At 41.2% G+C, this 12,909-nt stretch overlaps 1 protein-coding gene across 1 annotated transcript in view; it reads left to right on the forward strand.

Moving 5' to 3' along the window:
• Positions 1-12,909, forward strand: part of LOC106584045 (uncharacterized) — a 188,904-nt gene that overhangs the window by 57,723 nt on the left and 118,272 nt on the right. Inside the window, exons 6-7 of the mRNA XM_014168854.3 lie at positions 6,544-6,597; positions 7,279-7,332. Coding sequence (XP_014024329.3) covers positions 6,544-6,597; positions 7,279-7,332 — 108 coding nt within the window. The remainder of the gene's footprint in view (positions 1-6,543; positions 6,598-7,278; positions 7,333-12,909) is intronic.

Consider the following 12,909-nt stretch of genomic DNA (forward strand, 5'->3'; position numbering starts at 1 on the left):
TTAACGATGGAAGTTATAGGCTTACTGCTGCATTGGCCTATTGGTTCTATGTGCTAATTTCTTTAGCCGCCAATGGACCACAGTGTATCAATGTGTCCTAATGGCAGAGGCTGGTGCTCTCGCCTTTAAATTCAACTAACTTTCAGATTTTTATCATTTTACTTCAGACTTTATGATTAACCATGTGACAATGATTTTGACAAATGAAAATGTAATTATTGAAATGATAATGTGCATATATCATAACTTTCACTCAGATAGTTAGAAATGGTAGGATAAATTGTAAGCTTCCCCAAATTTGAAACTCACGAGCTGCTTATGGTCTTTACTATAACACCCGTAAAAAAAAATGCAAATAGGCAAGCGCCTGCACACACAGGAGGTCATGTGAAAAAACGTGCCCGTCTATGGATATCAAAGGACCGTCCAATTGGTTCGTACTGGTTCCGGCCATAAACGGTTTACTGTTTCATGTAGGGGCTATGTGATTGTTTTGTTCTTTACCTGAAAATGATGATTGTGAAACGTTTTCCCAAGAATATTGTGTAACTGTATAAGTGGAAGAACACACCTGCTTCCCAGCCAGCCTTTCCCAAACCTCTGGAATCCTGATGGTTAGGGGTTTATTGCTGTTGGTTTGCCTCATATGGGAATTGTATTGTTCTTGTCCTATTCAATGGGAATATAGAGACGGGACAGGGAGACTCGTTTAATGTCTTACATGTGGTAATTGAGATAATTTCCTTATTTATTAGCAATTTAATTACTTTAATAGCTTAAATTGCTGTTCTTGTGTGACGTTCAAGATGGCCATCAATGTGGATGGATGCATTGTAGGCTCGTCACCTTTCTCATCTGTATCACGAGTCGTCATATAAACCATAAAAACAGCTGGAGTTTTTCAGACTCAGCTAGCTCTGACAGGGATGTGGGATGTGGGCTGTGCTGTGCAGACGGCTGTGGTGTGGTGGCTGTGGCCAGGTCGTTAACCTAACCTTGTCTGTGGTGAGAGTTGGTTGGGAGTTGGCACCAGACGCCCCTGTAGTTGGTGGGTAAGCTCCAATTCAAACCCTACCCATTCACAATTTGGGAGTGTAAACAAAAACATTATACAATTTCATTATGCTGCCCCTTGTCAATTTCACTATAATTCTGATGTGAAAATAGTATTTCTTTAAGTGGATAAGTGTAGGTTTCAGTTGTTTGTGCATAGTTGGACAGAAAATTGTACTTTATGTAAATCTCCCTTACTGAAAAACCACATGATTGGAACAATTAATATGTGAATTTTCACATGTGAAAATGTTGTTTAGGAACATTACACATCACATGTGAAAACAAAAATGAGTCGTTATGATACACAGTGCTTTTAACAGTGTTTACAATTGACATATTTGACGTACAGTGCATTCGGAAAGTATTTAGACCCCTTCCCTTTTTCCACATTGTTACATTACAGCCTTGTTTTATTTAAGTCAACAATCTCGTCAATATACACACAATACCCCATAATGACAAAGTGCAAACAGGTTTTTAGACATTTGTGCACATAAAAAAATAAATCCTTATTTACATAAATATTCAGACCCTTTGCTATGAGACTCGAAATTGAGCTCAGCTGCATCCTGTTTCCATTGCTCATCCTTGAGATGTTGAAACAACTTGATTGGAGTCCACTTGTGGTAAATTCAATTGATTGGACATGATTTGGAAAGGCACACATCTGTCTATATAAGGTCCCACAGTTGACAATGCACTTCAGAGGAAAAACCAAGCCATGAGGTGGAAGGAATTGTCCGTAGAGCTCCGAGACAGGATTGTGTCGAGGCACAGATCTGGGGAAGGGTAGCAAAAAATGTCTGCAGCTTTGAAGGTCCCCAAGGACAGTGTCCTCATTCTTAAATGGTAGAAGTTTGGAACCACCAAGACTCTTCCTAGAGCTGGCCGCCCAGCCAAACTGAGCAACCAGGGGAGAAGGACCTTGATCAGGGAGGTGACCAAGAACCCGATGGTCACTCTGACAGAGGTCCAGAATTCCTCTGCGGAGATGGGAGAATCTTCCAGAAGGACAACCATCTTTGCAGCACTCCACCAATCAGGCCTTTATGGTAGAGTGGCTAAACGGAAGACACTCCTCAGTGAAAGGCACATGACAGCCTGCTTGGAGTTTGCCAAAAGGCACCTAAAGGACTCTCAGACCATGATAAACAAAATTCTCTGGTCTGGTGAAACCAAGATTGAACACTTTGGACTGAATGCGTCACATCTGGAGGAAACCTGGCACCATACCTACGGTGAAGCATGGTGGTGGCAGCATCATGCTGTGGGGATGTTTTTTAGCGGTAGGGGCTGGAAGACTAGTCAGGATCGAGGTAAAGATGAATGGAGCAAAGTACAGAGAGATCCTTGATGAAAACCTGCTCCAGAGCACTCAGGATCTCAGAGTGGGGCGACGGTTCACCTACCAACAAGTCAACGACCCTATGCACACAGCCAATGTCCTTGAGTGTCCCAGCCAGAGCCCGGACTTGAACCGAATTGAAAATCGCTGGAGAAATCTGGAAATAGCTGTGCAGTGACGCTCCCCATCCAACCTGACAGAGCTTGAAAGGATCTGCAGAGAAGAATGGGAGAAACTCCCCAAATACAGGTGTGCCAAGCTTGTAGCGTCAAACTAAAGAAGACTGGAGGCTGTAATTGCTCTCAAAGGTGCTTCAACAAAGTACTGACTAAAGGGTCTGAATAGTTATAGTTCAGTTTCTTTATTTTTAATACATTTGCAAAAAAATGTAAAACCTGTTTTTGCTTTGTCATTATGGGGTATTGTGTGTGTATATATATATATATATATATATATATATATGTATGTATGTATATGTATATGTATATGTATATGTATGTGTATATGTATATATATGTATGTGTATATATATATATGTATATATATATATGTGTATATGTATATATATGTATGTGTGTATATATATATATATATATATATATATATATATATATATATATATATATATATATATATATACATACATGTGTGTATATATATATATATATATATATATATATATATATATATATATATATATATATATATATACATACATGTGTGATATATATATATATATATATATAATATAATATATATATATATATATATTACAATATGGCTGTAACGTAACAAAATGTGCAAAAAGTCAAAGGGTCTGAATACTTTCCGAATGTGCTTTACATGACTACATTGTGTTTGTTTATTTATACATTAATTATTATTCAACATGTCGTCACCTGGGATTTTAACTCACAACCTCTTGGTTCACGGCATTCCAATTTTTCCTTCTACACGACCATGCCTGTGTTGATAACTGATTTCACCTTTGTTCTTACACTTGAGTTCAAAGCGAATCTCAGCTTTGCTAAAAATAAACTCAAAAACTATCATATTTATCATAGTGTCATACCGGTCGTATTGAGGAGACCAAAACTCAGCGGGTATAGTGATCATCTTCTTTATTTACTAAATAAAGTGAACACTTAAACGAAAACAATAAACGACAACCAACAGTTCTGTAAGGTAACACAACTATACAGAAAGCAACCACCCATAAAACACAAGTGAAACGAACACAACTAAATATGGCCTCCAATTAGAGACAACAACAACCAGCTGTCTAATTGGAGGTCATTTCCAAAAACCAACATAGAACTAGAATAAACATAGAAATATAAAACATAGATCAAAACCCCCAAAATATCAAAACACCCACAACAAACACCCCCTGCCACGCCCTGACCATACTACAATGACAAATAACCCCTTTTACTGGTCAGGACGTGACACATAGTGATTCAGGAGTAACAATGAAACAGAATAATATGCCCCACCAACATTAGACAACTATACAGAAAATCCTCAAATTGCAAAAATCTGTAAATGAAATCAATGAGAGAATGGTCAGATTCATTGATAACTAAAATATCAGTGCAGATGGCACCCTTTTGCTAACTGCAGATGTGTACTTTACTGCTAAAAGTTGCCCAGAATCAAGTCAATAATTGTGCGATTACACCAACGAAAAAGTAGCAGTGCTCAGGGACATTAACGCATTAACGCTCTCGGGATTTGAACTTTTAACCTTTTGGTCTGTAGTGCATTAAAGTTCACCTTTAAAAAACACAAAAACAACGGCTTTAAACTGTATAACTTATCAATGCACCATCATACCAGTTTATGTAATGCTTAACTTTATAATGAATGAATATTTGGTTACAGAACTGCTATTTCTTACTGATCTCTACAGCTTCCCTTCAAAAAGGAATCCTTTGAAATGATGTCAACTTATACTGGATAAGTTACTGGCTAGCTAACGTGGTACCCTTCCCCAGATCTGTGCCTTGACACTATCCTGTCTCGGAGCTCTACGGTCCATTCCTTCGACTTCATGGCTTGGTTTTTCCTCTGACATGCACTGTCAACTGTGGGACCTTATATAGACAGGATGTGTGCCTTTCCAAATCATGTCCAATCAATTGAATTTACCACAAGTGGACTCCAATCAAGTTGTAGAAACATCTCAAGGATGATCAATGGAAACATGATGCACCTGAGCTCAATTTCGAGTCTCATCTGAATGCACTGTATTACACAAGATCATGTTTTCACATGTTCACATGTTGTCACGTGTAGTTTCATGTTAGCACATGTGGAAATGTTGCATCCCCATGTTGTCACATTTATTTCACATGAGATCATGTTTTCACACGTTATCACATTAACTTCACATAAAATCTCATGGATCACGTAAAATTTATGTGGTTTTTCTGTAAGGGCTTCGGGACCGCACACAGAGACAGCAATGTCCTGTTTTCCTCTCTGATTTGTCAGAAAGAGGGCTCAGACATTGATGGATGTGTTCTGGTGTGCCCTTTGACCCTGTAGTGGACACCATGGGAGACCAGCGATGGCCCTTGAGGCTTCCCCATTGGGTTCTTTTGAAACATCCTAAATCACTATAGCTAACACCACATACACACACAATGACTCATCCTCAGACCCACACTGGAGGCGGGGTCGGAGAGAGAGGAACTCTTTGTCTTTGTTTGTAAATTGTGTTGTGAAGTCTAAGGGATGAAGGGAAGAAACAGAGGGATGAGAAAATAAAAAAACAAGCAGACCTGTGTCTGTCTGAGGTCCCTGGTTGATGTGCTGAAAGCTGAAAAGCTTCAGTTTGACGGTTGTTTGAGCGCAGCATGAAATGTTATGACCAATGGCTAGTGGGATCTGATAGAGGCTTTAAATGAACGCCATGCACTGTTGACATTTTTCAAACAGAGAAGAGAAGAAGAGATAGAATCAAGGTTTCACTGCCAGTAACTTCTGCTGCGGTACAACACACACACACACACACACACACACCCCTTCCTGCCCTTAACAGATGAATGCTTGAATGGGCTGTCAGTCAAAACCAGTGAAATGTAATGCTCAAACCCCCGGAGAGAACTACTTGTTGAGAGCAGGTAATCAGTAGTGATGAACAGGTATTGTAGTATATGCCTCTGAGGTGTCACCTGTACTCGGGCAGAGCATCCCTTGACCAGACAACCCAGAGTCTAAACATGCACTTCTGTTAAGAGGGTAAATAAAACAATGGCTTAACATTTGTCTCAGGCCCCGAAAATGTGGATTGTATGTCATTTCGTGTTTAGGCGTACTGAAGTAAGAGTACTCAATGGCCTGGGAAATGTTTGGACTTTCATTGAGTGGAGGGTATAGAATAACCTTGAATTACTGTGACATGTTATGGTTAAAAAGGGGAAAGTAGGTGTCTACAATGCAATCATCCTTTTGTAGCATTCTGTCCCTTTGTTAGTGTGTGTACGTTTCCACTGTCTGTATAGGGGTCCCGTGTGGTTCAGTTGGTAGAGCATGGTGTTTGCAACGCCAGGGTTGTGGGTTCGATTCCCACGGGGGACCAGTACGGGGGGAAAAATGTATGAAATGTATGCATTCACTACTGTAAGTCGCTCTGGATAAGAGCGTCTGCTAAATGACTAAAATGTAAATGTAAAAAAATGTATCTCCTCAGCTCTGGGGTGGCTTTGTAACTCAAGAGAAGCTTAGGACCCATCCCCACCAACCAATCATAGTTGTCAATAACTTAGTCAGGTCTCCAGTCATTGGCTGAGACTTGAAAGATGCTTTGCAGAAAGCCATGTCAACCTTAACGGAGGAACAGCACAGATCTCATAAAGGAGATAAGAAGTGGTGTCTGTAAGTCACTCACACATCACCCCTGAAGCCACTGAGGAGTTTAGTTTGTTTGGAAATCTTACCCTGTGTGAATGAGCCTATCACTTTGTTGTTATTGGAAAAGACGGTACTGTTGAATCGGGTGGCGAACTTCGCCACAGTAAAGAGCAGCACAGATATTATTTTTTTTACCTTTGCACTTTGATCCCCCCTGTATGTAGTGGAGGAGGTTCTGGCTGCTATAAATAAGTGCTGACCCTGACTCTCTGTGTCACTGTCAGGGATCTAAGGGCGATCCAGGACTGTCCCCAGGCCAGGCCCCCCCAGGAGACAAGGTAAAGAATGATCTGACCTAGTCTAGTCTGGCAGCAGGCAGGCAGGCAGACAGACAGACAGACAGCATGGCTTTCTCTCTCTGTTTCTCTCTCTGTTTCTCTCTCTGTCTCAACATCTAACTGTCCCTCAATCCCTCGCTACTGGTTTTTCTGTCTGCTTTCCATCTTCTGCTCTCACTCTCATTCTCTTGCCTCTCCTTATTCACCCCTTCAAAAACCAATACTTCACTCAACCACTCTGGCCCCGTATCTTTCAACTTCACTTTAGCAACATCTGTTCCCTTTTTCATTTACTCCACAACTACACGTTTAGAGGTTTTCTAACCCTTCGTTCTGACCGGTATTTCCTCCTCTCCTCTCTCACTCTCTCAATTCATGCCAACTTCCTTGTATCATTCTCTTCATCTCTAATCATATCCTGTACTCCTCTGATATTTATCTTCTGATATCTTAGTGTCTCTCTCTGTAAAGCTTTGGCACAGTTGCTACCTATTATCAGTCAGTGATATTTCTGTTGGCCTGGGTTCTAACCATTTCCAGCTGCAGCTCCCTGTTTCGTCTCATTTAATATCTGCCTTCTAATCCTTATCTGATATCTCTTAATAGTTACAGTTCATTGACTTGCTAATAACTTGTTGGATCAAGTCTAACATTGTCATGGTTTTCTCCTTTTGTTTCCAGGGTGACAGAGGTCCACAAGGCCTTCCAGGTCCAGATGGGTTTGCAGGTCCAACGGTAAGAGTTTAACGGTTATAACATCGGGGCTTTTTTTTAAACCTCTGGCTGTGACATACTGTAAGCATATTATCTAAAGCAACTGTCATTCCATTGGCTCTTTGAAGGCATAAATGATGAGAACTGACCGTGATCCAATTAGATTATCAGATTGTCATTTAATGAGTTCCCTGCATGAGCTTCTGTTCTGAATCTGAGCTATTTCCGCTCGCCTCACACATGATGTTCCCGCTGTATAAACTTCATAAGTATTAGCCACACCTTAAGCAGAGGCCTCCAGTGGGTCCTGGCTGTGTTCAGGAATCAGGATAATGTTACCCATTCACAGAGAGGGTCTGTCTCTCAGACAGGGGCCGGGGAGCTCCTAGTCCTAAACCACCTCAGCCCACCCTGCTGTCGCTCCATAGGGCTGGACACACACGCACACAGATACACACGCACGCATGCACACACACGCGTGTGCGTCGCCCCGGGACCCGTCTGCAGCCGGGCTCCGGGACTCCTTGCCTGAATCTTTAAGAGTAAAGGCATTCTGAGGGAGGTTATGGCCCCTGATGACAGGCACACCATCCGATGCCTCTTCAAAAGAGAAAATGGCATGAGGAGAAAGAGGAAGCAGAGAAGGAAACCAATTAAATTCATACATCAGCACGCACAGCTCACACAACTCTCCTCAGTTTAGTCTCAGAGATGAGAGCCCTTATCTGTCTCAACATGCAGCAGCTGGCTGTGGACTGCTACTTTAAGCCGCTAGCCCTCCTCTGTCTGTCCCTCAGACCTGGGTTCAAATATTATCCTTTCAAATAATGTAGCTGTGCTTGATAGAGCTTGCCTGTTGCATGGAACCAATAGAAAACTCCAGGCAGGCTAAAGCGAACACTCAATATATTTGAAAGATTTCAAATAGTATTTGTACCCAGGTGTGATCTCCAAAGGTTGGCCTTTACCTTGCCTCCCAGGAGGACACAGACCAATGTTTGCAGTAGCTGAACCTAATACCCAGGCCATCAACTGTGCCCTGGGAAGGTATTTTCAGAGGAAATGACTTCAGCCTAAGCCCCTTACCCCCGAGTAGGCTTTTTATTGAGTGTGAAGGTTCCTGTGTCACAACCTAGGAAACGGTGGAGGAGAGGAGCTACACGGAAACGCAGGCCTGTTAAAAAGGTTTCGCTCTACTGTCCCCCCAAAATATGAGTTAGCTAACCTACTTTTAGCAACAACATTTGTTGTTGTTATGGCCGTCAATGACAAATTATAAAGTTGAAGATAAAAACAACAGGGTTTTAAATGAACGAAAAACTCAGTTGCATTACAGTTAGAAGGATTTGTTGTTTGTTAAAAGCTTAGGATACTCTTTGATTGTACTACTGGTCTGCCCAATTCCGCAACATGCTAACATGGATCACAAACAGACAAGTCTCAATGTGGATTCTGATAGAAGCTCAATCCTGTGGTTCATTGCCTCTAAGATCAATTATATTCATTAATAACTTTACTGAAGTGGGCAACATAGTCAAAACCTTTGTGATTTACAGCACCCTACTAGCATGGAGGGACTGTAAGAAATACCTGGGCATTTCCTCCCAAATATGTTCTCACTCGCCTATAGTATGCAACCCAGACTTGCCAAAAGCCCTGAGTGATGCCATCTTTAATCTTTGGCATACTCTAGCGATCAGGACCTTTTCAGACCTGTTTCATCAGAAAACCACTATACTGAAATCCTTTCAAGTGAATTCAATGTGCCAAGATCCATAAAAAAAATAAAAAAATCTACAAATTAGGCACGTCATTTCCTCATTTACTTTCAATGGGAGGTTTAGAGCTCAGATGAATGAAATTGAGTCCCTTCTTGCTACAGCACAATCCATTAAAGGTAAAATATCTTATATCTATAGACTCCTTTCTGAGAAAGGGCGTTCCTCCTTTACTCCTTTGAAAATAATCTGGGAAAAGGACCTTGGTCTGACTATCAGTGAAGAGTTATGGGTGGATGTTTGTGACAGGGTATACTGCTCCTCTACTAATGTAAAAATGAAAGAATCTAATTACATTTTTTTTTACTAATTGTATTACACCCTAGTGAGACTCCATAGAATGAATACATACATTTCTCCTGACTGTAAAAGGTGTACCTCTGAAAGTGGAACCTATATGCATGTGTTTTGGAGTTGTAGAGAGATTACCAGATTTTGGCACTCTATACATACTGTGGCACAGAAAATACTAGATGTATAGTTTGGTATGACCCCGTGTATCTATCTTCTTAATGCCCAGCAGGAATTTGTTCTTGATCATGACAGAGAACTTGTTTATGACTATCACATACTTTGCTAAGAAATGTATTCTTCTATTGTGGGCTTCCAATACTTCTCCTACGTTTAAAATGTGGATTGACCAGATTGTTGACTTTCTTTCTCTTGGAAAGCTCACTTATGACCTCTGCAAGAGACAGCCCAAGTTTGATAGACTCTGGTCTCCACTCCTCAACTATATTTCAAATGGAAAGAGTAAATGGGGTGATTAAGGAAATGGACAGATACATGTTGTGTAAGGTGCTGTTATTACTAATTCTTTGCTTGTCGTCTCAGCTAAGGCTGGAAATAGCTAATAGGAACGCTGATAGTGCTGCTGAAGGTTTGTTTGTTTTGTTTTATATTTTCTTTTCTTATATTATTTATGTCTGCCACATCCGTGAATGTGGAATGTGTTTTGTAGGTTGATTGAAAACTTAATAAAACTTTAAAAGCTGAGGATAAGCACTAGTTTACCTAAATTCAGGATCTGGCTGTAATACAAAGACAGGATTATAAACAAGCCGTCTAGGCTTTGAATGAAATATCTCATTTTTATTGAACCGTTTATACATTTTATATTAAATTATTATTTCGGATTTCCCTCGTAATCCAGTTGTTTTCTGCTTTAGATGTTTCTCATCATGTTTTATGGTAAAGACGAGGAGTACTCAGTTTCATGAAGCATCCAACAAGTTCATTTGTGTTTACGCTCATGGAATGTATCCTGGTTTGACTCTATCAGAGTTAACTGTCATAAGACCTCTTTGGGCTACAGTGTCAAGGAATACTGACCAAGCACAGTCACTTGTATTATACATTCAACTGACCTACATTTAGACACAGTTTAGCATCAACTGTTCATTTATTTGACATCTGAATGTTTTCTGACCGGTACAAGACCTTTCTTGACACTATCAAGTATGGTTGAATGGTGGGAACCCGGTTACCGAGATTTACAAAGATTTACCACCCACAACCACTCCCTTTTCCTGGGATAAATAACTGCGAGAAACCTGTAAATGATAATTCATTATTTATATCAACAGCATGACGCAAAATGGAACTGTTCAATTATATGCAATGTCTATATCTGGTTTCTCTAAGGCCTTCTTTCTGCTCTCTGCATCATCAATCATCAACGCTCATGGTGGGGACAGACTGTCCATCTCAGTATGGAGTGCAGTTCACAATGCATATAGACCTATCATCTCATCATGGTAACTTTTTTTCTTGTGACAGGTAGGCCTACATTTGCTGCAGCATAGCCTATTCTACAGTAATATAAGGACTGAATGTGTGTCTAATTTACACATCTCCGTCTGTCTTTCGGGGGTCACCATATTGTTAAATGTAAAGATAGATTTTTTTTATTGCAGCTTTAGAGTTTTAAAACAGCCTATCACTTGAATATCGTTGCTTTAAATCAGAGCACGCACGAGCAGTCTGTCTCTACATAAATTCCATTCAAATTGCATCCAAAATAGATTATCCTGTTCAAGATATTCTAGCCTACCTCTTTCAGGTAATACATTCAATGCAGTATTAGCCTTATAGCCTCTGTCTCTTGCGCAATACATACTCACCTGTGCTCAGCTGCCCTCTCTCCCTAAAAAAAAACGCTCCTGTCACGCTCTGACCTTAGAGATCCTTTTAATTCTCTATTTGGTTAGTTCAGGGTGTGACTAGGGTGGGCAATCTAGGTTTTCTATTTCTTTGTTGGCTGAGTATGGTTCCCAATCAGAGGCAGCTGTCTATCATTGTCTCTGATTGGGGATCATACTTAGGCAGCCTTTTTCCCTCAGTTTGTGGGATTTTGATTTTGTATAGCTGCTGTGAAGCCTGCAGAACTTTACGTTCATTTTGTATTTTCTTTGTTTTGTTGGTGTTCATTTTAATAAAGGTAAAATGTTCGCTTACCACGCTGCACCTTGGTCTAATCTTTACAACGAGCGTAACAGCTCCTTAGCCCTTGGAGACCCATGCAGGAAATTAAGACTAGAATAGTTTGCTGGACATTGTCTTTTTTACTTTCATTTCTTATATCAATAGTCTATTCGAAGAGGGAAGCAAGCTCTTGTTTACTGTGATTGCGGTAGGCTATAGCAGTTATTTATTCAGACCCATAACCGTTCAATCTACGTGAAGAGAAGTGAAAGCCATTTGCATCTAAGTCTAGTCCTATATTATTTAAGCATGTCATTAGAATAATGGTAAAATAACACTAGGGGAAATATTATGAAAGGTGTATATATGTGTCAGCCTACTAATTATACAAATAGGCCCTATTATATTTCAAAATCAAATTCGCTAGCCTATACATGTTGTTATGTGTACGCTGGGAGTTGGGAAGTAAGTACAGGGAGTGCAAATGTAATAATAAATAGAACATAGTACAAACCAAGAAACACGAAAAGCGTACAGACATGAAACAGAAACAGAGTCAATAACGCCTGGGGAAAGAACCAAAGGGAGTGACGGATATAGGGAAGGTAATCAGGAAGATGATGGAGTCCTGGAGTCTCATGAGGCGCAGGTGCGCGTAACGATGGTGGCAGGTGTGCGTAATGATGAATAAACTGGCGGAGAGGGGGAGCGGGGTTAGATGTGACGGTACCCCATCCCTGATGCGCTGCTCCAGCCGCAGAAGAGGGGCAGTCCTGAGGACCAGGAGCGGGTCGTTCGCTTCTGCTGAGGCGCGGGAACCTGTAGAGCCGGCCGAGGCGCGGGAACCTGTAGAGCCGGCCGAGGCGCGGGAACCTGTAGAGCCGGCCGAGGCGCGGGAACCTGTAGAGCCGGCCGAGGCGCGGGAACCTGTAGAGCCGGCCGAGGCGCGGGAACCTGTAGAGCCGGCCGAGGCGCGGGAACCTGTAGAGCCGGCCGAGGCGTGGGAACCTGTCGCGCCGGCTAAGGCATCCCCGGTTGCTTCGGCAGCGGCACCTGGACCCGACGTCACCAGTAAATCCCTGTTGCTTCCCTTTGGTGAGGTGTGATTCTGTTTCTGTGTTATATGTCTGTACGCTACTCGTGTTTCTTGTTTTGTTCCATGTTTCATTTATTATTAAATTCACTTCCTGTACTTGCTTCCCGACTCCTAGCGTACACGCTACACATGTAACTTTGTAGGCTGCAGGTGCTGCACCAGAATCGCATGTTCTCTTAGCTTTATCATGGTTTGAACGAGGTGCGTAATTCCATTCCATATAATACAGTATAATACATTACGGTACAGTAATACAGTTCACACTAAAAAAGATTAGCCTACTGGAGCTTGTTTCATTTA

The sequence above is a fragment of the Salmo salar genome, chromosome 23, assembly GCF_965601325.2.
Source record: "Salmo salar chromosome 23, fSalSal1, whole genome shotgun sequence".
NCBI lineage: Eukaryota > Metazoa > Chordata > Actinopteri > Salmoniformes > Salmonidae > Salmo > Salmo salar.